General features: G+C 42.0%; 1 protein-coding gene across 1 annotated transcript in view; it reads right to left on the minus strand.

Moving 5' to 3' along the window:
- The window catches only part of MYH15 (myosin heavy chain 15), a 151,082-nt gene that overhangs the window by 23,021 nt on the left and 102,323 nt on the right, over positions 1–25,738 (minus strand). The window contains exons 31-37 of the mRNA XM_042902997.1: positions 25,327–25,523; positions 21,530–21,879; positions 18,483–18,607; positions 15,245–15,360; positions 5,286–5,478; positions 4,880–5,083; positions 937–1,062 (exon numbers count right to left, since the gene is read on the minus strand). Coding sequence (XP_042758931.1) covers positions 937–1,062; positions 4,880–5,083; positions 5,286–5,478; positions 15,245–15,360; positions 18,483–18,607; positions 21,530–21,879; positions 25,327–25,523 — 1,311 coding nt within the window. The remainder of the gene's footprint in view (positions 1–936; positions 1,063–4,879; positions 5,084–5,285; positions 5,479–15,244; positions 15,361–18,482; positions 18,608–21,529; positions 21,880–25,326; positions 25,524–25,738) is intronic.

The raw sequence follows: 25,738 nt of genomic DNA on the forward strand, positions 1-25,738 counted from the left end.
GCTCTTCCCCTCCTCTGAATTTTAAAATGACTAATATAAAATCTAATCGAGTATCTTGTCGTCCCAGTTCTGATATCCCCTTCATCATGAGGATCAGCTTCCATTCACATAGCAAAGGCAGGCTGCTGCACACAGTTGGGCATTTGCTGGACCACACGCACAGAGTCACAAGACAGGGATGGGGTGAGTGGAGGCTGCAATTAAGTCCCTGCTCTGCTCAGCAAGACTGGGACCTGCCAGGCCTTCCATCTCCCTCTGCTAATATTTGTGTTGAGTGTTGCCTTCTGGTCACTGTGCCCTTTGAGAGAAGTGCTACAGCTGTCCGCAGGGGGTGCCTGGCAGTGGGTCTTCTCCCGTTCCCATAAACTTTCAGTCAAGGCTGGCTGCCAATGCCGAGCTTAGTGCCGTTTAGGAAAAGCACTCTCATCAACAATGTTAACCTTGCAAATAAAGAAACCCTGAAACCAGCCCTGAAACCCTTCTTTACCAACCTGATGGTGCTACTCAAGCAATAGTATGGGTTGGGGAAAATAAGTGACATAAGCTTTCTTTCCAGATCATCATGATAAAGCCATCACAGGCTCTAAGAAAATAGCGATTTGTAAGGACTCACAGAAGAATTGTTTTAGACTCTAGATATATTGATTCACAAGTGTAAAGTGGCTTAACTTAAAAAAAAAATCTCTTTCTTTCATGAGGTTTTGCTCATAGCAGTTCAACTGCTCCTTTTTATTGTCTGAGCTGTTTGGAAAGGAGGAGCTAATTGGCCTAATTTTTCAAAATGGAAACAGAGAGACGCAGAGGGGTCAGTTACTCTCCTCCTGGCTATATGGAGAATCAATAGAATTCTTTTTGGCTGCAGATCTGCCTCTGCCCCTTGGCTACTGCCCCGTCAACTCTGCAAGATAGGAACGAGCAGTCAGTCAATGAACCCACCTCAGTGGCTGCCTTCTTGGCCTTCTCTTCTGCATTTTGACACCTCTGCACTGCCTCTTCAGCTTCTTTCTGCATCCTGGTAACATCAACTTCCAGCTTCTTCTTCTGGTTGAGGAGGCTCGTGTTCTAAAGCAAAGCAGCACTCTCATTAGGCAAGTTGAGACCAGCGATGCAAAAGCAAGCTGGCAGGTCGAGGACATGCAACAGGAATGGGCTCTGGCCGGGGGTGAATTCTGTTCTAAGCAGCCATAGTCAGTGAAGCAATATTTCCAACCCCAGGAAGCCACACTAGAAAACTCTCCTTTGCCATCAAAGGCATATTTGAATGGAAGGGATTTCATCCGTTAGACGTTCAATATTAAAGACCTAGCAGTTTGTCTGAATAAGAAAATAGAAATGGATCCAGGTAATCTACAAGCCCAAAACATGTGTTTGGTTTTCAACTTGCTGAGGAATATGATTTTCTGCCGTTTGTTCTTTGATGTTGTAGAAACAAGTGTTCCAGAGCACAAGTCCGGGTCAGTTGCAGATATGCGGGGAGCAGGAAGTTGGGGAATAAAAATCGGTTTCCAGCATGTTGCTCCAGGAAAAATAAAAACAAAAACAAAAATCCAATTTCCTCTTTATCTACCTCCCTTTCTATCTGACTTTGCAATGAGGAGGAGGGAAGTGTAGCTCAAATAAGCCTCAACCCCCAGGCCTTAGGAAGCCCCCCACCCCATGGGAGGATTATTGCTGTTCTGTGGCTGGTACTGTCCTAATTCTTTCTTTCCTGGGTTGTGACACTAGAGGCTGAGACTCCTTTTGCTGCTATTTGGTCCACGTTTGAAGCACAGCTTTTCTGAGGGTGTGAAACCTTAGCACAGAGAATGTATATAAAAAGCACAGGCTTCCTATTTTTGATTTCTCTTCATTGTCCTTTCACTTTTCTCTAGCTAGTGCCTTTCTCAGTGGCAGGATTGTACCTTAGAAATAGAAAGAAAGATATTCCAGCCTCACAGGTTCTGTCCTGCTTCTTCAATGGCATGAAGCATCTTCATCAAGGCTTCCATGCTCTGTCCTCACAGACAGCTAGGTTCTGTGCTCCCACCCCTGCCCCAGGATTCTCCCTGGTAGTGGTCGTGGTGGTGGGGATAAGTGTACCTTACTGGAATGTTTTCTGGATCCTCACTGCACTAACTCCATAGAAACTCTTTCTTTGTAAAGGAAAGTACAAATATAAATGCCAACTTGTTTGTGCCTAGAATCATTTAAAATCTGCTAAGGAGATAATGGCCAAAATCTTTTTAGGCTGACTCTTTATTTGGTTCTTTTTGGGAGGAAGGGGGTTAGGTGGTATTGTGCAAAAGAGCAATCCAGATTGTCACAGTTCAGGTTTGAAAAAGAACACATGTAATCAGCCAAGGATAAGTTTGGCCTTGTATGTTTATTCTAGGCTTAGAGGTCTGGGAACGCAGAAGGAACTAAGAAGGTTCCATAAAAGATTCATTATTCTATCAAAAGATTGACAGCAGTCTATTAATTGCAAGGCGTCTCCACATGATTAAGGTTGGGGAGAGGTTCTTGTGAGCAATGTAGTATCACCTAGATATGCTGGTCACAGGGTAGCTTCTGGACCACCAGCATCATCTGAGTATTTGTTTGATTCTTGGGTCCCACTGCAGAGATTCTGATTCAGTAGGTCTGAAATGAGATCTGAGAATTTGCACTTTTGTGTTAATTTCTGTTACACACCTAAATTTTTCAGAAATTACACTCTAGAGATCAGGTCTCCGTGGCCTAATTTTCTTTTCTTTTTTTTTTTTTTTTTTTTTTCAAATTCATCTCCTCTTCTCTATGTCTGTTTTTGCTCTGGTTGATGTCCTCATCTCTCTCTCTAGGCTAGTGGTTTTTCATCATATTGGGACCCACTGGTGCATTATCAGTTATAATATGCATGGCAAATGATTTATTACCAATAGCTATTAAGTACTACAGACAGATGATTACTTTTTAAAAATTCAATACCCTACTTTATAAGAATCCTGCTCATTGTATTTACATAAGCTTTCTTGAGAGAGAAAGAAAATGTTGAAGCGAGTTAGCTTGCCGGGAATTATGCAAAACATACAGCCTATTTGTTCCATATCACATGATATCTAAATAGGGTTGTGTCATGCACAATGTTTTGACGGACACAAAAGTCAAACTGTAAGCAAAAACTAATTGCAATGCTTCCCAGCTGGTACATCACTGGCTGATCCTTCCTTTTTTTAGCATTTCTCGGTGGGGGCACAATTGGCATTCTGGGAAGGGCAATTCTTTGTGAAGTGGGATTATCCTGTACCTAACACAGATATTAGTATCTCTGAACCCTGCCCACTAAATGCCAGAGGCACTTTTCAGTCACTGTGGCAACCACAATGACGTTTCTAAATACTCCACGGTATGGCAGTTCTGTCTATAGTTGTTTTAATCCACCATTCACAGCAATCACCAGAGTAAACTTCCTAAAATGAAAATCTGATCATTTCACTCTCAGCTACTCAAAATTCTTCAGTGGATCCCCATCCGCTGCAAGAAGGAATTCAAACTGCATTAGCTTCAGACTCAAGGTTCCTGGGGACCTGGCTCTCCCTGCCTCTTAGCATCATTTCTCTGATCTCTCCTACCCCTACCCCACTATGCTCTGTGAGTACAGCAATTTCCCTCAGCAGCCCACATCTCCTCCTCCCCCATGCTTTGTCCTCGGCTTTTCTCTCTACCTGACAGGTTGCTTATGTGTCCTTTATGACTCTGATTGAGCACATTGTGTATCTAGCTATGCCTAGGACTGTCAGGGAAGGCTTTCTGTAGGGATGTGCTTGCTCTGACACTATACTCCAGCAGCGCATTGAGTTCCTTACTTGGCTCTTCACTTTTTTAGGACAATGGAGACATTCTGCACGTACACCTCATACAACTGCTCAGGTTATGGCGGGTGCCCTATAAATGTTGAACGATCCATTTAGTATACACGTTTATCCTAGATGCTGTGGTTTCCCCTGATTCTATGAGAATGGCAAACGATCTAAGAATCCTTGCTTCATGTCACTTATATAACCTTCCATGGGGAGCCAGAGTCCTGACAGCTCATATCTGTCAGCAGTCACTTAGAATTGTTAGAAATCTCCTGGCTCTGAGGCAGGAGATTTTTTTTTTTTAATCCTTGGAGAACATGTGACTTGGAGGGAACAGAAGAAACAGGCAAATGGTTCTGGTACACTAGGGAATGTTCAGCTCTCCCCAGCTTACTGGCTGTCAATGTCCTGAGAGTCCATTCTTTTGGACTTAGTGTTATGGATAATATTGTGTCCCCTCCAAAGGAGATAGGCTGAAGTCTCTAAATGTGATCTTATTTGGAAATAGGGTCTTTACAGAGGTAATCAAGTTGAAACAAGGTCATTAGGAGGTGTCCAAATCCAATATGACTGATGTCCTTATAAAAAAGGGAAATTGAGACACAAATACTAACAGAGAAAAGATGATGCTAAGACATATAGAGAGATTTCCACGTGAAGGCAGAGGATTGAAGTGATCATCTATAAGCAAACGAACACCAAAGATTGCCAAAAATCACCAAAAGCTAGAAAAACGCAAGGAAGGATTGACCTATGAGAGTCAGAGGGAGCATGGCCCAGCCAACAACTTGGTTTCCATCTAGTGTTGAATACTGTAAGAGAATAAATTTCTGATGTTTTAAGCCACCCAGTTTGTGGTCCCGAGTGATAGCAACCCTAGGAACTTAATACATTTGGGAATGAATGAAGAGTGTGCCCACTGCTGCCAAAGGCTCTCTTTATGCCTCATATGCCACATCCATTGCCTGACATGGCAACTATTATGGTCCAAAGCTGAACAATGTGTGGAAACCATTGCCTTCATCCAGCTAATACAGCTCATAGGGAGAGTTTATGGGCCTCACCTGGATGTGGAAAAGATTGATTTTCTCTGTGGCCTGCAGGAGCTCTTCCTCCGCCAACTTGCGCCCACATTCCGTCTGTTCATACAAGGACCTCAGCTCCTCTAGCTCAGACTGGACAAGAGAGTTGTGCCTCTCAGCCACAGCCACCTGCTCCTTCAGCTCACTGTTCAGGCGTATGCTGTCATCTAGCTGCACCCGAAGGTCCTGTGAGAGAAAACACAGGCCTGGGGCACAGATTGCTGAGTTCAATGGGATATGCACCTGCATGCATGCTCTAAGCAAAGCTCGCCAATTTAAGTGTGTTCCTGCTTTCTTGAAGGATTAGATTTGTTGTCCTTACTTTTATTTCTCAGCACAATCTGTCTCTTGGTTTGCTTATTCCCTGCCCTTATATTGCAATTTGTACCTGGATTTGAATCTGAAGCTGGCCCAGGGATTTGGTTGTCTCTGACACCTGTCGGTTGGCACAGCTAAGCTGGAGTTCCATCTCACTGAGGTTCCCTTCCACATTCTTCTTCAGCCGTGTCGCTTCAATTCTGCTCCTAGTTTCAGAATCCAGACTAGACTGCAGGGAGTCAATAGCGCATTGCTGATTCCTCCTAATTTTAGAATAACATTTAAGAGAAAAAAAAATCATGCACCCAAATTAAGAAAGGTTACCTGCTGTGCACATAATAGTTTAGGAAACATAAAAAATTAAAATTCAAGAAAAATTCTGGGTAATTAACAAAATGAGACTAAGGGGTTGTCATTTTAAAAAACACAGAGGTTGAAGGGTTAGGTTAGTGAGCATCAAAATAGATTAAGATTCCCAGGCCAGCTTTTCTCAAGAATCAAGGAAAGTATCAGAGAGAATCTTTGTGAGGCCCTTATGTCCAGTGGGACAGACTTAGCCTTACCTAAGACCCCTTAAGGGAAGGCATAGAGCAAACATCTAGATTTCCTGCAGTGGCTAAGGATGAAGGAAGGATGCTCTTCCAGACAGCTATAATATTTAAACTACTTTCAGTGGTAAAACATATCTGAACAAGGCAAGAAAGAGCCACCCAGGCTTAAATCCCAAGGACAAGCAATATTGCTCTAATGGCCTATTGTTGCTTAGCCCTTCTAGAATAGCATGGTTATCTTTCTGTAGGAGTTGGAGTACAGTCAAGGGTAGGCTGAGAAGACCAACTGCTGTGTGAGGATTGAGTTGCTTCAATATTCCTCATGACAACAAAAACCCTACACTGAAACTATATTTGCCAAGTGATAGAAGCTTAGACAATAGATGTGTGTTGAGGGAAACAATGAAAAAATCTAGGGAACCCATGGCAATCATTTCCCAGCCTTCCTGCAGTCAGTTTGGAATTATGTGACTGAATGCTGACCACTGGATCATGGGCAGAAACATTTGTAGGCCTTGCCCATACAACATTTTTACTTGTATAATCCAGTACTCCCCTCTTCCTCATCTATGGCAAACTTGGTGGCCACTTTTGGAAGACTGTGGCACCACAAGATGGAAGGAAACTGGGCTCTTGAATGGCTTTGAAGAATAGTGGCTCACTCTATAGCCTAACCTACACTGGACTCAGACACAAAACAAAGATGAACTTTGATAGTTTTTAAAAAAATGTTTTTTAATGTTTTTTAATTTATTTTTGAAGGAGAGAGAGAGAGAGAGACAGAGCATGAGCGGGGGGAAGAGCAGAGAGAGAGGGAGACACAGAATTCGAAGCAGGCTCCAGGCTCTATGCTGTCAGCACAGAGCCTGATGCGGGGCTCGAACTCACAAACCATGAGATGATGACCTGAGCCGAAGTCAGATGCTCAACCGACTGAGCCACCCAGGTGCCCCGAACTTTGATAGTTTTGAGTCAAGATTTGGTGTTTGTGAGCCAGGATGGTTTAACTGCTATAACTAACACCCCCCACCCCAGGATTAAGCTCACCCTGTGAAATAGGACTTAGTGCTGAACAGGCAAAACAGACATGGGAAGAGCCTTCCTATTCTTCATCATAGAGCCCATTACCAGAAATAGCAAAAATGTACTCATCTTGGATCATAATTATGTTCTGCATTGAAAAAGCATTGAATATGTGTCCTGAACTCTGAGGCCAATCAGGAAGGCATATAGACCACATGGGATAGTTGTGTGGCTCAGGTTTCTAATTGGGTAACAGGTGGAGGGGCTGCTTTTCATGACCAGTTGTCTCCCCATTGGTAGGTGAAAATCTCACAAGTACTTATGGAAATGTATGGGAGAATGTAAAGCCCAGAGTTAGCACCTCTTCTGTGCTAACCTTATGTCCCTGGCCCCCACAAATTGAGATCAGCCTCTCATGACTAACCTTGGTTGTGGGCTTTTGTTCAGCTTCCAGGTCATAATCCTACAGGAATACCAGTACATAAAGTTAATCCAGACTGTTATAGCTGAATATGTACTTCCCCATTTATATATTGAAGCCCTAAACCCAAGTACCTCAGAATGTGACTATCTTTAGAGATAATCTGATTTAATCTGATTAAGAGAAAATTTGGACACACACAAACACATCAGGGATTCACATGCACAAAAGAAAGATCATGTGAGGACATGACAGGAGGGCGGCCATCTGCAAGCCAAGGAGAAGCCTCAGGAGAAACCAAACTTGCCAACACCTTATTTTGGACTTCCAACTTCCATAATAGTGAAAAAATAAATTTATGTTGTTTAAGCCACCCAGTCTGCATTTCATTATGGCAGCCCAAGCAGACTTATACAGTGACTCATACTATCAACATCACTAAAAGCTTTAAGACACTTTTTTGTTTTATATTGGGGAAACTCACTTTTGCCACAGCTGACTCTCCTTATACAGGAACACTAAAGCATCCCTAGCTTGGTATCAAAATCCTTTATACAGACATACATTCTACTTAAGCAGACAATGTTTCAAACTGTACTTTTACACAGTTGTTTATGAATCTTCATGAGTGCCTGCAGACAGTAGAAAGTGCTATGGTTTGAGAGGCTTGGATATGATACAGGCTTAAAGAATGGCCTCTAGACAATCAACACATTTCATGCATAGTCAATAAATCTTTAAAATGAAAACTCTTCCAAGTACATTTAAAAAAAAAATGAAGCACTCAGGACCAGGACCATATAGTAAGAAGTTCTTTCATTCCCCCCTGCCCCCATCCTGACATGAAATGCAGTTTGAAAAAGAAAACCAGATACAAAAAAAAAAAAAAAAAAAAAAAAAAAAAAAAAAGAAAGAGAGAAGCCAGTAAAAAAACTTACAACTTAAGGGAAACCATTGACAAAACAAAAAGGCAACCTACTGAATGGGAAAAGATATTTGCAAATAATATATCCAGTAAGTGATTAATATCCAAAATATATAAAGAGCATATACAACTCAACACAAAAAATAATAGTAATGCTAATAATATGATTAAAAATGGGCAGAGGACCTGAATAGACTTCTTGCCAAAAAAGACACAGATGGACAACAAACACATGAAAAGATGCTCAATATCACTCATCATCAGGGAGATGCAAATCAAAACCACAATGAGATGTCACCTCACACCTGTCAGAATGGCTAAAATCAAAAACAAAAAATAATGAGCATTGGTGAGAATGTGGAGACAAAGGAACCCTCAGGCACTGTTGGTGGGAATGCAAATTTGTGCAGTCCCTATGAGAAACAGTATGGGTGTTCCTTAAAAAATCAAAAATAGAATTACCATATGATCTAGTAATTATACTACTGGATATTTACTCAACAAAAACAAAAACACGAATTCAAAAAGATACGTGCACCCCTATATTTACTGTAGCATTATTTACAATAGCCACATCATGGAAGCAACCTCAGTGTCCATCGATAGATGAATAAAGAAGATGTGATATAGACTTCCAGAGAAGATGGCAGAATAGGAGGACCCTAAGCCCATCTCATCCCCTGGATACAATTAGATAATACCTATATCAGTGTAAATAAACCAGAAAATATCACAAAGACTGGCAGAGCCAACTCTCCACAGCTAAAATTAGAGAAGAGACAACAATGAAGGCAGTAAGAAGGGTGGAGATGGAGACATGGTCAAGAGCTAAATGGACCAATGGGATCGTCCATAGGAGTGAGACACATAGAGTTAAGGGAAACAGCTCTTCACACCAAGCACCCCAGGCACTAGGAACCCATACAGGGAAGGCAAACCCTATAACCTCTGCCTATGAAAATAAGAAGGGCCTGGCCTCACAAGTTCCTACAATTAGGCTTAATACCTGGAACTTTAAAAGTCAACGGGATGGCCTCTGAGAGAGCAATATGAAACTGAACCCCATCCTTAAAGACATAGCATGACAAACAGTCCCTCAGAGATACAGCATAGAGGTAGCATTTTGAAAAATTCCTAGGATATATGGGAAGATTTATTTACTAATCTTCATAAGGCCACTACTTTCAAGAGTAGGAGATGTAACTGACTTTCTTAACACATAGAAACAAATACAGAGAGTTAGACAAAATGAGGAAAAAGAAAAATGTGTCCCAAATGAAAGAGTAGGATAAAAATCACAGCAAAAGAGCTAAATGAAACCAAGATAACAAATGCCTGAAAGACAATTTAAAGCAATGGTCAAAGATACTCACTGGACTTGAGAAAAGAATGTAGGAGCTCAGTGAGGCCCTCAACAAAAATATAGAAAACATACAAAAGAACCAGAGATGAAGAACTCATAACTGAAATTTAAAATACACTAGATGAAAGCATAGAGGAAGCAGAAGAACATATCATCAACCTGGAAGACAGAGTAATGCAAAGCAATCAAGCTGAACAGGAGAGAAAAAAATAATAAAAACTGAAATTAGACTTAGGGAACCCAATGATACCATCAAACACAATAAGATTTGCATTGTAGGGACTCCAGAAGGAGAAGAGAGATAAAATGGGACATAAAGATTATTTGAATAAATAATAGCAGAAAATTTCCTAAATCTGGGGAAGGAAACAGAAATCCAGATCCAGGAGGCAATGGGAGTCCCCAGAAGAATCAACCCAAGGAGGTCCACACCAAAACTCATTGTAATTAAAATGGTAAAAAGAAATTATAAACCATTTTAAAAGCAGAAAGAGAAAAGAAAACATTTATATACAAGGGAAACCGCATAAGGCTATCAGCTACTTTTTTAGCAGAAACTTTGTAGGCCAGAAGGGAGTGGCATAATACATTCAGTGTGCTGAAAGAAAAAACCTGTAACCAAGAATATTCCATCCAGCAAAGATATCATTCATAAGAGAAGGAAACTTAAAAAGTTCCCAAACAAAAGTTACAGGAATTCAGGACAACTAAACCAGCCCTACAAGAAATGTTAGAGACTTTTTTTAAAATTTTATTTATTTGAGAAAGAGAGCCCAAGCAGGGAAGGGGGAGAGAGAGAGAGAGAGAGAGAGAGAGAGAGAGAGAGAAACAGAATCCCAAGCAGGGGGAGCCTGACACAGGGCTCAAACTCACGAACAGTGAGATCATGATCTGAGCCAAGATCAAGAGTCAGAACCTCAACCAAATGAGCCATCCAGTTGCCCCAGAAATATCAGAGACTTTATGAGTAGAAAGACTTTAAGTAGGAAGAGTAAGAAAAGTAGGAAGCAGAAAAGCAGTAAAATTAAGTATATTTATAAAAATCAGTTAAAGGACTCACAAAATAAAAGGATGTAAATTATGACACCATATACCTAAAATATGGAGGGTAGAAGAGTAAAGAATGGGTTCAAACTTATGGGACTGCTAAATGGATGCTATATATAAATCACAAATCAAAAACAAGTAATAGATAAGCAAAGAGAGAGAAAGAGAGAGAGAGAGAGAAAGGAATCCAGGTATATCACTAAAGAAAGCCCGCAAACCGTGAGAGAAAAGAGCAAGAGAAGAAATGAACAGAAGAACTACAAAAACACCATAAAACAAGTAACAAAATGGCAATAAGTATACACCTATCAATAATTACTTTGAATATAAATGGTCTAAATGCTCCAAACAAAAGACATAGGGTGACCAAATGGTTAAAAAAGCAAGACCCACCTATTTGCTGCCTGCTGGAGACTCATTTCAGACTGAAAGACTGAAAGATAACATCCCTATGTTTATTGAGGCATTATTTACAATAGCCCAGGGGAAGCCCTTGGGAAGCAGCCCAAGTGTACATCAATAGAGAAATGGATAAAGAAGATGTAGTATATACATATGTATATACGTGACACATTTTATGTATTTATATATGAATATTACTCAGCCATAAAAAAGAGTGGAATTTTGGATGGATCTAGCAGGTATACTGCTAAATGAAATAAGTCAGAGAAAGATAAATACCACATGATTTCATTCAGATGTGGAATTTAAGAAACAAAACACACCAGCAAAGAAAAAAAGAGACAAACCAAAAACCAGACACTTAACCATAGAAGACAAACTGATAGTTACCAGACAGGAGGTGGGTAGGGGAACGGGTGAACTAGGTGAAGGGAATTAAGAGTACACTTATCATAGTGAGCCCTGAGTTGTGTATAGAATTATTGAATCACTATACTGTACACCTGAGATGAAGAAAACACTGTATGTTACACTTTTTTTCAAATTTAGAATTAAAAAAAAACAACAACATTAAAACTTGTAAAAGTTATAATGACTTTAAATGGAAAGTCAATTCATTAGGTCACTTTTTTTCTCCTGCGATATTGTTTACCTGTATCAGAGAAATGTGAGATTTTCCTTAATTCTAATACATATAATTTCGATTTAAAATGATTAGCAAGGTATTTTCCTAACCAAATACCATGCCTGAGTGTGAAATCCTATTTCTTGAAGACATGCTAAAATATTTTCCTTAGAAATGAGAAGAGACTTAAACACATTCTTTTGGCAGAGACTCAGACAATAACTGAAATTAAGTTTGATGGTGCTTATAAATTAAGACCATGTGTGAAATTTGACATCACTGAGTTTTGAGGAACAGGCCAAATGGAAGGAAAACATGATGGAACATTAAAAATAATGTGTAGACCCCTAAGGCTATAGAGGCCAGGGTTGGGCAAACTAGAAGTTATAGGCCAAATCCAGCCATGACCACTTGATTTCCTATTGTGTACAACTGCTTTCAAGCTACATTGCAAAGTTGAGTAGAGATAGAGACCCTATGGCCTACCTGCAAAGCCAAAAATATTTGCCATTGATGCTGCTCCAATGCTACCCCAAAATACGGCACCTTGGCATATTAAATATCTTAAGCTCAAGGAATTTGAGAAAACAATGGAAGCAGGAAGATCAATCTAAATTCTGCCCTTTTTCCCTGAATGCAGGACATAAACCTCCCTTGTGAAAGATACCCTCCCCTGTACAGAAGGAAGGGAGACATCCTTGTTACAAAGAGTGAATTTAGGGCCAAGAAGGCTGTCTAAACAAACCTTGTTAATTCTTTAGCATTTAAGCTACCACAAGCCCAAATCCCTGTGCCTTATCAATTCTTCACAAGTTTATTGTTTGTCTAAAAGGTATAAAACTTCCTGCTCTGGTTGTGTCCCCCCAGTCTTCATTCTTTTGTGAAAGCTCCCATGGAGATTAAAAATTCAATAAAACATGTAGACTTTTCTCCTTTTAAACTGTCTTAAGTCAGTTTAATTCTTAGGATCAGTCACAGACCCAAAGAGGGTAAGGAGAATTTTTTTCTTCCCTACACTATCTCATCCTCTACAGAAAATTTGTTTAACCCTTCCAGAGGCGATCAAACCAAAGCAAGCTTTGGACTGCAGGACTTTCAGTCCCTCCTTCCCAAGACCGTCAGCAGCACCTCTCTGGCTGTGCCTGAGAGAACACAGGCTGGGTCAATCCTGGCCCTCGGCCAGTGACAAGACACTCCCATACTTCAGCATTTCCCTGAACACCCTGAGTTGGAGGAGGTGGCCTCTGTGAACACCTGTGGACATCTGTGGCCTCTGAAAATTCAGGACCCACCTGACCAACTTGTTTTCAACCCAGTTCTGAGTCTTGTGGCCAAACTGGACGCAGGTGACAGGTAGGGCCACCAGTTGGCCTTCATGCTAACTGCCATTATGCCTCCTTTTCTGTATCCAGGATGGAGAGGGCCAAAGCCAGCCACCACACCTCCTCCTCTCCTTCCATTAGTGACTGCATTATCACCTCCCTACCTCTACCTATGTCAATTAGAACACTGTAGGAAAAAAAAAAAAAACGTTTTTGAAAGAAAGAAAGCCCCATCAATCCATAAAAGTTTAGGAAGCCCCGACAAGAATAGCAGGCCCAGTGTCTGGCCAACATGAAGTGCTCAAATATGTATTGAACAAGCAAAACATATGACACATATCCCAGCTGCTCATACTTTCACCACCAACAGGTCTGGGGCTCACTGAGGATACATACGTCCTCCCAGGATGATGGCTGGAGCTCAGGGGAGGAGGAGTTGAATGAATCACCCCTCTGCAGAACCCTCAGGGCTCTTATCTTTGCCTCTGAGTCTCTTTGGCTTCTCTGGTCCCTTCCTCGCACGCTTCCTTCAGTCTCTGTGGCCTTTCCCAAGGTTTATGTGGACGCAGGACCTAGAAACTCATCTTGCCTTCAGGCCATATTTTCCTCAAGTTCTAGAATTTACCTGGCTTATCTTGATTGCTCAGAATCCTCTGCTCTCCTAGTGCTTCTCCCTGCCATTCTGTGCAGACTCCTCAGGGCCCCTTCCTCTCCCAGCCCCTGAGGCCAGACCAAATAATCAGATTAAACAGAGGCTTCTGATACATTCTGCACTGGCACAGAAACGTTCTGCAAGGGCACTTGTGATATTTTGTAAGATATGCTCATCTCTCCTTTCCGGATGTACCTATTATAGCTATTATGGATCATTAACTAAAACTCCTGACTAGCTCGCCCCACCCTCTAGCCCGCCTCTTCTTTTTTCAGCCCCTCCACAGCCCCAGCCTAGAGTTCAGCTCTTTCTTCTCCCAGCCCTGGCTGTTTGGATCTCCAGCTTCCTTTGCACTAAGATTATTATAATTGGTGAACTGCTCTAAGACATTCAGATGTACCTGACGAGAGGCAGACTCTCTGAGGATTCATTTTTCCCTAAGCCAGGTCTATTAATAGATGCAGGGTTGACATTACCTAAAATGAGCTTTTTTCTTTTAACTGCACAAAGAAACGTTCATTTTTGTTCCTCATGGAAGGAAGTAGGGCAAATATCAAGGCCTGATGTTTTGCCCTTCATCAAAAAAAATTCTTTTAGACACTGAGTCAGGGCCTCTTAAGTAGACCGAAATTCATCCTCACAGTCAGTCCTAGAGAGGCAAGTGTCCATGAGAGAGCGAGCAAGGATAACTCAAAGCACACAGAGGGCCAAATTTGGCTTGATGTTCTCATTAAAAAAAAATGACCCCCATGGGAGTTTTGTCTGAATTGGGGCTATGGGAAAGAAGCCAGTTCAACTGACTATATTAACATTTTTTAAAAATTGTTTTAACAAACATGTTGAAAGCAAGTTGCCCATGGAAACTCAGACTCCAGTGATTTTCCTTGCTGACATATGGCACTGACTTAATGGAACAGATCAGATAAATGATATAATCACAGTGAATTCCATGTGTTTATAATTGTGCCTTTGATCTATACAGTGTGAAGTGCTTTGCCAACATCAGCTCACTGATCCTCCTCACCACCTTCTGCGACATGTATGGGGCTGCTTTTATCCCCTCACTTCACTGAGACGCTAAGAAGTGGAATGTCTAAAGTCATCAGCTTGTTATGATGAGGCTAAGAAAAGATGCTGCAACCCATGAGTCCTGTCTAATTCAGTTTCCTGACCATTAAGACTCAGCCTCTTCAACAGGGATTCAATAAGCAGCTTAGCTCCTGGCTCCCGCCCCTCTCCAAACAAATGGCTACAGGTGCAGGCAGGGGGTGTGTGAAAATTTCACTCTGATCTGGCATTAATTTCAATGTACGGCATCACATTTAGTTCCTTTCTTCCACTCTTCAGCATTATCAGTCAGCTTCTTGAATGCCCAAGAGACTTGTTATGGGGAGACCGGGTAGTGCCCACAGCCCTTGTACATATAATTATGCTTTTTTTGTGTTCTCTTCAGTCTCTATGAGAACAGAAGCTGCTCAATCATAAGAAAATCCTAAAAACAGACAGTAATTGCGTAGAGGTGTTCCTTTAGATTAATAGTGGTGAGCTTACTAGAAAGATCTGGCATAGGGTTAGACTGGCTAAGTTTCTTTGGTAATGTTCCAGCAGAGGCCATAAAGGCAGCCAAACACAGCACGTTCTGTTCAGTCAAGAATTCTGGAATATGCAAATGTGGCTCATCAAAATAATCTCAGATACCTAAAATTTTCTATTTCTTCATCTTTCTCTGAAAGCTTTCTTTCAAGTTCTGCTTTAGCTTCCAAGAGTTCAAGCTGGAAGTGAAGAATCTTGCTTTCGTTACGTTCCAGAGCTCCCTGAAACACATAAATTAAAAGTACTAAGTTAAGTCTACTTTATGGATACAAAATTTTTTTTCCTCAAAATGTGTGTCACTATTGCAGCTCTCTTTGGAGTTGCTGGGAGGCCTCTAAGTTCAAATCAGTTCCCTGAAGATTGGAACAGGATGAGAGACAAGTGACTGCTTTTGTTTGTCACGTCACTTACAGCTTTGACATTCTTAGGGCTCTTGGCTGTAGTTCAAGAACTAGAATTCTAAAGCATTTTTTTTTTTTTAAATAGAAAGATTCAATCTTGTCTGTGACTATATTTAAACTTTTTAATTCATTACTCTGGACTTTTCTTAATATAGTTGATCCTCAGGATGAATCAATAAAAGGATCAAAGCTAGAACAAGGAAAGTGATAACTCCTACCTGCAATCTTTTATTCAATTCTGGACATCACGGAGGAACAGAGAAAAAGGTGAAAGCAGCCAGAGAACAGGAAACAGGATAGTGTCCAAATAGTGTCAAAGGAAGAACAATAAAGGAATTTAGGATGTGCCTGACACAAAACACTCAGTGTGAGCCGTCACCACCGTGATTATTAATACTACTTCAAATGGATTGCTTTGACAGCTGGGGAAATCTCCTGCCCCTTTGAGTATTTAAATATAGGCAAGGCAATTACCGCCAGGGATGTTATAAAGGTGATTCAAGTTTAAAAGTGGAGCTTTGATCAAATCATTAAAGTCTATTCCAAAGATACAATTTACATTGCAGTAGAAACAAACAAAATATTTGGAGGATACTGAGGAAGATGTTTATTAGGGACACAGGTGTGACAACAATCTATTGGTCAGTTAACAATTGGCAGGTAGTCCTGAGGGCCAGAGTAATTTTTATGGCCTCTTCTGAGGCATGCTTACCACATGCAACCAAAAGGAGAAAATAAAACTGAGTAGCAATTTCAAGATAAAAAGAAGAAAGATGTTAGGAATTTTAATATGCCTTAAGGCCTTGCTGCTGTTTCCTCAACACTACCTTCAATATCAGAGACAATAAATCAAAAACCAATGCTTGGATAGCAATTTCCTGCAAGGAAATGCTGCCCTTCCTTCAGGGGAAACTGTCACCTCTCAACCTCTAGAATCCACAGAGAAAGTGAATCTTTGGAGAAGGTGACTTGGGATAATTTGAGTTTTGTGGGCTTCAGAAATAATCTGATAAAGATTCTCATAAAGGCTCACCCAGGAAAACAAATAACCCAATTTTACAAATACACGTCCAAGTTGATGAAGTATTTATGGGTGCTGCCGAAGATGCAAACTTGAGAAAATGCAAATAGAATATAATGCCATCTAGTGGCAGTAAGTGGTAGGAGCGCCACGGCCTTCTCACCTAGGACGTGCTAGTCAATTCAATACACAGGAAAGTCTATATGTTATACGAGACTAAAACTGTCCCTGCCCAATCATACCTCTCACAGACCTGTCATAGTGCTTGAAAGTTTGGCTATAAAAATTACTTCTTTAGGTTAAAGTGGTGGCTTTAGGAAATCCCTGCCTAGGATGGCCAGTAGACCAAAGGGAGCAAGTAAATGAAACATTTCACCAACTTTTTCACCAACCAGCCTTGTTAGGTGACATGACACCACAGTAGCAAATAAAAGGTTCTGTATGAAATGGAGAAGACCTGAGGGAAACAGTTATTCACAAAATGGCAACAGCCGCGTCAAAAGCCATCCACTTGACAACTCTGTATGTGGGGTATATATATGGACATGTCTTCTGTCTGCCTGGTTTCTTACAGAAATGTAGTGATAAGATAAATTTAACAGAGATTTCTTGGCAGGGAGCAGTCCTTTGGGGTCTAATTTCCCATTATCATACCTTCCAAAAGGCTCTGTTTAAAACTGACTGCTTTGCCTTTTAAAATCATTTTCTCAGTTGGAGGGTGAGTGGTGGGGGCTGTGTTTTAAGTACTGGGTGCTTAGTCTAAAGGAGGGTCAAGAAGATGAAATTCAGCTATGAGAAAAAAGGCTTTGCAGGGAGTGTTAACTGTTTAGTGACCACGACAGATGACTCTTTTTATAGGTCACTCTCTTTGGCATAAAGTCTTCTCAGTGGTCCTTTCACTCACTGGCACACCCCGAGGGATAAAGGCAGAGGCTGCTCTTGAACTTATAATCCAGAACACTCAAAACACTCCTGTCACACAATCTGTACAAAGATGAGCTTTCCGGGCAAATGTTTGAGAACATTACTTTGAATCCCATTTTTAAAACTAAAGTTTTTTAGGGGGGAAAAAAAGGGTTTTAGCTCTTTTTTTTTTTAATTTTTTTTTTTTAACGTTTATTTATTTTTGAGACAGAGAGAGACAGAGCATGAACGGGGGAGGGGCAGAGAGAGAGGGAGACACGGAATCAGAAGCAGGCTCCAGGCTCCGAGCCATCAGCCCAGAGCCCGATGCGGGGCTCGAACTCATGGACCGCGAGATGGTGACCTGGGCTGAAGTCAGACGTCTAACCGACTGAGCCACCCAGGCGCCCCTAGCTGACTCTTTTTAAAGAGAGGAGGAGGTGTGAGGATATTTATTCATTGTTGAATGAATAAATAGATTCAACAGATATTTGTTGAACCTCTAGTACACACCAAGCCAATGTTCCAGGCCAGTGCTTCTCAAATATTAGTGTAAATATGAACACTACAGGATCTTGTTAAAATGCAGACTCTGATTCAACAGATCTGGGGAGAAGGCTGGGAGTCTGAATTTCTAACAAGCTCCAGGGCAATACAGCTCCAAGCAGCTGATCCTTGGGCCACATTTTGAACAGTAAAGGTCTAGGCACTGAGGATACATTGATGAATGAGAGAGACATGGTTGCTCTTTTCGTTGCAATTGGTAGATTTGCACCCACTGCTGCTTATCCTGCCCTCTGAGCCTCTATGCCTTCATTTGTGAAATGCGGACACTAGTTTGCTAGGGTGATTGCATAAAATAAGGCCTATCTAGCACTGGGCATAGTCCCTAGCAGGTAGTAGTTAACACTCGAAGAAGAAGTGTCATTTTGTTGTTGATGCTGCTATTATTACTAGAAAGCAGGTCTCCTGTTTTGTCACATTGACACAAACCGCCTTTGCTCCCTGGAGGTAATACCTCTGCTTCTTCCAGTGCCACCTGGACTTCAGTCTTCTCTTGTTCAATCCGTTTCTTGACCTTCTCCATTTCACTTAAGTTTTTCTTTCCTTCCCTCACCTGATTTGTCAGGTTAGAAATCTCTTCTGGAGAGGAAAGAAAGGCAAAGTTAGTGAATGAAACCTGTCTCAGACCCATAATATCAGGTACAGCAGACCGTTTCCCTGGGACCGTAGTCATGCCATCCTTGGAAGCTTGATGGCAAGGCCACTACTGGCACAGATGGGACCCTTGTTTGAATCAGAAAAAGTCACTCTTTATTTAGTACATTCTTTTGCCACCTGCCAGAAAGTTGCCCACTACAACTAGAGACGATGGTGCTTCTCAGAGTATTGCACCATGAACAACCTGTGTAACTTCACATGGTGGTCCTTTTGTCAAAGCCATGTCAGATTCTGCCTGGTGGTGCTCTAAGACACAGACCTGAATCTTTACACACCCAGTGTAAGTGCTCAGCGCTAGACACCAGTGGCTGCCATTTTGTCCGCTGCCACTCAATACCAGGATGGGAACTTGAAGCATAAGCTGGGTCATTGCCTGCCAGAAGCCAACATAGGAGCCCGGATAGACCCAAGAATCCAAGGGAGGTCAAGCACTTGAAGGTTTGTGTCTAGTCTCTCGTGAACACAAGTCTTTTGACAGAATAAGGAGGCATCCAGGAGTGACAAAACCTCTCCCACTCAATATTGTTATTGTCACTTCTGCATCTTCATAAAGGAAGCCTTTAGTAACTAAGAGGTGTGGAGTAGGGCCAAGTAGCTCTGGGAATGACCCACAGTCCAGAGATGGTAAGAGGAGCTCAAGAGCATGCCTGCTGCTCTGGTTTTGAGATCCCTGGCTGTGATGTGATGTGATGTGATGTGACAAGAGTTTTGAAAAGTCACAAAACCAAGGGGCACCTGGACCTCAGCTTAGGTCATGATCTTACAGTTCGTGGGTTTGAGCCCCATTTCAGGCTCTGTGCTGATAGCTCAGAGCCTGGAGCCTGCTTCAGATTCTGTGTCTCCCTCTCTCTCTCTGCCCCTTCCCTGCTCTTGCTCTCTCTCTCTCTCTCTCAAAAAATAAACATCGCAAAAAAATTTTTTAAAGTTACAAAACCAAACCCTTTAGATGGCAATTCTTACATAATAAATCCTTCTCTTATAAGCCCTCTCCAGAAGAGAGGTTCCCAAAAGAAAACTCAAGGGCAGTGGCTCTCCACTCTGATCATACCTCAGAATCACTTGGAGAGCTTTTGCAAAAGACTTCTGCCCAAGCCCCACCCCAGACCAAGTGTGGTCCCCAGACCAGCAGCACTTGCCTCACTGGCAATTTGTTAGAAATGCAAATTCTCAGACCCCACCCTAGACCCAGTGAATCAGAAACTCTGTGGGGAGGGCCCAGCCAACCATTCTAACAAGTCCTCCAGGTGGTTTGGATGCTGCTAAAGATTCCTAACCACTGTTCCAGCACCTCCCACATGTCCAGTCAGTGACCTCATCATGGACTATGTGGGCCAACAGGGAGGCGGGATTCATTTATGTCTCCAATAGTAATGAACTTGCTCCCAGGGCATCTCAGGGTTTTAATGCACATCACTGATGGTGCTGGTGTAAGTTGGCCGCCTCTTTGAAGGGCTGCTTGGCAGTATCTCAAAATTGAGAAGTTCATTCCTTTAACCCAGCAGTTTTGTTTCTAGGAATCCACCCCTACTGAATTATTATTACATGTCCACAAATATATGTGCAGCATGTACAGTATAGTATTACTTATAATTGTGAAACATCATATCTAAGCTGAATAAGGTCTCGTTAAAAAAACGTTAACCATCCTTCTTATAAAACACTACCTAGCTATCAACAATCACGCGGCAGGTCTCCTTGTACAGACATGCAAAGAGAATAACAAGGCATGTGGAAGGTGGCACAGCTGGTCGTTAAGTGTGTATATGCTGCAGTCAAGCTGGCTGGGCTCCAATCTCAGATCTGCTTTTGATCAACTGTGAATTTGGACAATTTTTTAATCTTACACGATTTAACATAATCTGCATTTTACAGACAAAGAAACTAACACATAGGACTGTTTTGAGAATTAAATAACGAATGGTTACATACACCACAGAGCCCCGCACATAGCGTAGCCTATGGAAATATTTGTTAAGTTAGAAAATATACTGACAAATGTAAAAAAAAAAAAAAAAAGAAAGAAAAAAAAGAAACAGTGTCAAATACTGTATAATTTGAATAATACGCACATGAATATATGCATGGAAAATCTTGGTAAGACTATGGGTGATAAAGAAATTCTTAAAGGTGGCTTTCTTGACAGAGGGAACCTAGGGCTAAGGTCAGAAAGTAGTCCTTTTTCAGGGCACCTGAGTGGCTCAGTCAGTTAAGTCTCTGACTTAGGCTCAGGTCATGATCCCGCAGTTTGTGGGTTCGAGCCCCACATCGGGCCCTGTGCTGACAGCTCAGAGCCTGGAGCCTGCTTTGGATTCTGTGTCTTCCTCACTCTCTGCCCCTCCCCCACTCACACTCTGTCCCTGTCTCCCAAAAACAAATAAACATTTTTAAAAAATAAAAGAAAGTGGTCTTATTTTTAGAATTTAATAAAACTAACAACTGTAATTTTAAAAAGGTTTCCAAAAAGAGTATTAAAAGTAGAAAAGTGAAGGGGTGCCTGGGTAGCTCAGTTGGTTGAGCAACCGACTTTGGCTCAGGTCATGATCTTACAGTTTGTGAGTTCGAGCCCCGCGTCGGGCTCTGTGCTGACAGCTCAGAGCCTGGAGCCTGCTTCGGATTCTGTGTTCCCCTCTCTCTCTGCCCCTCTCCCACTCATGCTGTGTCTCTCTCTGTCTCAGAAATAAATAAACATTAAAAAATTAAAAAAAAAAAAATAGAAAAGTGAAAACCTGAGCGGGACCACGACAATGCCGAGGCTTCTGACCATGAAGGACAGCCCTGCCCTGGAAGCCAGGGCACCCCCACACGACGTTGTCCTGCTCTGGCTCCAAGCCCAGCTCAGAGTACCTTGGAGATTCTTGTTCACCCTCTGAAGCGTCTCCTGGCTCACAGTGCTCTCCTCGCAGGCGTGCCTGAGCTTAAGGAGCTCCATGCTAAGGGCACGGGCCTCCTCCTGAGAGGCCTCCAGCACGGCCTGTGACTCCTCCTGCTTCTGCCTCCAGTCATCAAAGCACTTGTCAAAGTGCTGCTGCTTCCGGTCCAGTACCGCTGCTGAGGAACGGGCCTTCCCAAGGTCCCACAGGGTGTCCCCGAGCTCGAGCTGCAGTCTGTGCCTGGCCCTCTCCAGGGAGGCATTTCTGGCATTTGCTACCCCCACGGCTTCAGCCGCCTCCTGCAATCTAATTGCCAGCTTCTTCCTGCAAAGGGGAGACCCAAACAAATGGCAGGTGAGCTTCAGCCCTCAGAGAGCTCACTCGGTTTGTCCTGGATTAAAACAGTGCTTCAGTACAAAATAGGGTGGCCCTTGAGGTTGGCTTAATGGTACCAAGCAAAAGCAGCTCATGCCGGAAAATGACTTCCTTGTGCCTATAGAGCCCAGATGTTGGCTGGCCACGATCCTCTGGCTCCTGTGTACATGTGTGCTTTATTTTCCCCTACCCTTTGTCACCCTGGTCTTGGAACTCAGGATCTCTGAATCCTGGGAGTATTTGCTTACCCTAAACCTCCTATAAGCAATACAGACTTTACTGATGACTTAAGAAATGGGAGAAAGAAGAAGATCGTACTGAACACCCCACGAACAGTAAGCAGTTGTTGAAAGTTTGTAGGCACATTGGGACACCTGGGTGACTCAGTCGGTTAAGCATCTGACTCTTGACTTCAGCTCAGGTCATGAGCTCACAGTTTGTGAGTTCGAGCCCGGAGTCGGGCTCTGCACTGCTGATACGGAGTTTGCTTGGGATTTTTTTTTTTTTCTCTCTCTCTCTCTCTCTGCCCCTCCTCTGCTCTCTCTCTCTCTTTTTCAAATAAATAAATAAACATTAAAAAAAAAGTTCTTAGGTGCATCTAATCTTTAAAGATCTCCTTGCTACATTGCTCCCAAGGAACATTCTTTGGTTCTCTCCTGCTCATTCTCTCTCCCTCTTATCACATGGCTCCTAAACAGGCCAAAGTTCTGTCTTTTCTCTGAATTTCTTCTCCACCCCAGATTATCTGCTCAAATTTATATACTCAAATCCATGCCATTGTTATGCTCACTTAACAGGTCCCACTGCTCTCAGGAGGGACTCTCGCCCCCACTGTTGTCCCTCCAGCATCCCCTGAGACGGAGTGGCTTATTAAAGTGCTTCCTCCACCACCCCCACAATGCAGTGCTCTGAGACTTTCTAATGGATGAAATGTGTTTTCTTGCTCACATCTCCCGCAGGGACACTGGCAGCCCCATTCTTACCCATTCATTACACTTCTTAGATGAAAGGTACTGTGCATACCAAAGCTCTTTCTGATCTACTATTATTAAACAGAAAAAGACCCTCCGGAATGAACATGTACCACACAACTAGCCCATCAGAGCAATGTGATCATACAGCCCCTTTTGGGTGGAAGCCTTCAAAAACCAATCTGTGTTCAGCATCCTTGCTTCATTTTTCCTAAATATTAAGAGGAGATTCTGATGGATCGCATGGTGACCATAGTTAACAATTCTGTCTTATATACTTGAAAGTTGCTGTGAGAGTAGAGCTTTAATGGTCTCACCATAACGACAATGAATGGTAATTACATAGGGCAGGGGATGTGTTAACTAACCACATTGTGATAAAGACTTTGCAATATGTACATATATGAAATCATCACATTGTATTCCTTAAACATATTCAATAGTATACAAGAGTTTGGGGCCCAGATGAAACTAGAGTTCGTACCAGCATGTCAATATCAATATAGATACGTGAATGTCAATTACATCTCAATAAAGCTGGAGAAAAAAGGAGATTCTGATGCTTTAACCCATCTAAAACAAGGATCTTATAATAACTACTTTAGAAATACCCAACTGGTACCAGAAAATAGGGATTTTACTTTGGGTGACCAACTATACTAAGGGGTTTCACCGCGATGTGGGGCTATCAATGCTAAAATCAGGCAAGCCCACAAGCCCATGGGGCAAAATAGACAAGTTGGTCACCCTCATTTCACTGATAACATTGTCCACATTTCATACCAACTACCCTTTGTTCTTCAACTTGCAACCATAAGTTCTTACTTAGTACTTAGCACTAGAATCTGCAAGCAGAGGTAGAAGATTAAGAAACCAAATCCCTGTCCTTAGGGAATGTGGGATTTGGAAGTAGTCAACTGGGTCTCAGATGAGCTTGATTCAGCTAGACACAGTCATGCTGTGAAGACAAGACTGGAAATCAAAGCAGGTGGACCCTGAACTTGCCAATTAAATAAAAGGGGGGGGGGGAATCCCAGAGGGTTTTTTTTTGTACCTCTGCCTCCCTGGGGTGATTTAGAAAGAAAACATAATATAGACAACGTTTTATTTATTTGATATTCAACTAAGTTTAAAGCAGAAGAGGGATTCGGATATTACCACATTGTCCGTTATTTCTTTTTAGTTGTCATGTGCTGCAGGACAACAATTTGTTAGCTCAACAAAATCACACGGTTATATGTGGTCTATATACTTTCCCTCTTTTCTGCCCCTCCCAAGAAAACCTTCAAACACTGTGACTGCTAGGCACTTGCACCAGAAATTTTCCATCACCGAAGAAAAAAAAATCTTACTTTAGAAGCAAATGCCATATTTCAGGTATGAGGAGCCATTTCAGTTCAAAGCCCCACTTTTCTGTGGTCCAGAGTTTTTCAAACATGTACGGCAGATATTTTTAGTACCTGTCATCCCAAAGCCCTTTTTAAGTTACTGTGGCTTCAGAGACAGATTACTTGATACCCCTTTAGGGACAGGACACGGCGACTGTTAAGCAAGTGCCCAGCCACGTCTCTCAAATATTTAGGTAAAGAACTGAAAAACAATATTTTTGGTTGAAACTAAAGAGAACTGTAATGATCTGCTCTGAATTTTTGCTAAGCTACCAAGCCAGAGACACATTCTTTTGAGTAAACCTTTAATGACTATAAAGCTGGGGTTGGTTTGACACTTTCTCTCAAATTTACACGGTCCTTTGACCTCTGAGCAAAATGTTTCAGTTCTACACCCCGGTACCAAGTCTTGATTCATCTAGGCCCCAAGCTCCCGTAGTTTCTGAGAAGGACTTCTAACACCTTTATGTAGTGTTGGCTATAAAACCGACATTCTAACCTTAGAGGTGGTCTGAGGGTGATTTCTCTTCAAAGAAACGTCTGTCCCTTAAGGCATGACGACAGATCCTGATATGTTTCCAGCCATCCCTGTCCATCTTCACAGACCACTTTGTAGTCTACAGGTTGTAGACCAGAGACATAATGACTTGAATGTATGGAGACGTGTATACACACGGACTCGATTATTTTGATGTTCCAAATGAAGTCTAGGATTTCAAGTGCTAGCCCATTTTCAAACCATAGCTCAAAGTCACATCTTCTATGAAGACTTACCTTGGGTCCTAGAAAGGGCCTCCTTTCTTTCACCAGGATCTCTTTATAGTCTTTCCTACTTTTTATTATAATTTTTAGTTTGTAGCCTCACTGGAGCACGTGTTCCTTGCCAGCAGTGGCTCTTTCAGCTCCGGTCTCGGGCTTATTCACACACTTGGTAAGGAGTTGTTAAGTGCATACATGAGGTCTTTAAGACACAGTCACTACCCCCATCCCCCGCTGTGTAACTGCCTCCAGGTTCAGGTGCACCTGGCTCTACTCACTTGGCTTCCTCCAAGTCTTCAGTTCTCTGAGTAGTGTCATCTGCATACTTCATCCTCCACTGCACCATTTCGGCATTGCCTTTGGATAGAGCCCGGAGCAGCTCAGCCTTGGCCTCTTGTTCTTCCTCGTATTGCTCTTGGAGAAGGTCACGGTCATGCTTGGCTGACTGCAGGGCCTGGGCCAGGGCACTCTGTGACTTAAAGGACACAACACACGTTAAAAAAAAAAAAAAGAAAGAAAAGAAAAGGCATCACTACCATTAACAACGAAACGCTTGGAGGTGACATCATTTTTTTTTTTTTTTTTTTAGATAAGGTTAATAACAACCTGTCACAAATGCAAGCTGAACCTGAACCTAGTAAGATAATACCAGGGAAAGAATTGGGGACAAGAAAGGATAGAGTATCTAAT

Source organism: Panthera leo, chromosome C2 (assembly GCF_018350215.1).
Source record: "Panthera leo isolate Ple1 chromosome C2, P.leo_Ple1_pat1.1, whole genome shotgun sequence".
In the NCBI taxonomy this organism is placed as follows: Eukaryota; Metazoa; Chordata; class Mammalia; order Carnivora; family Felidae; genus Panthera; species Panthera leo.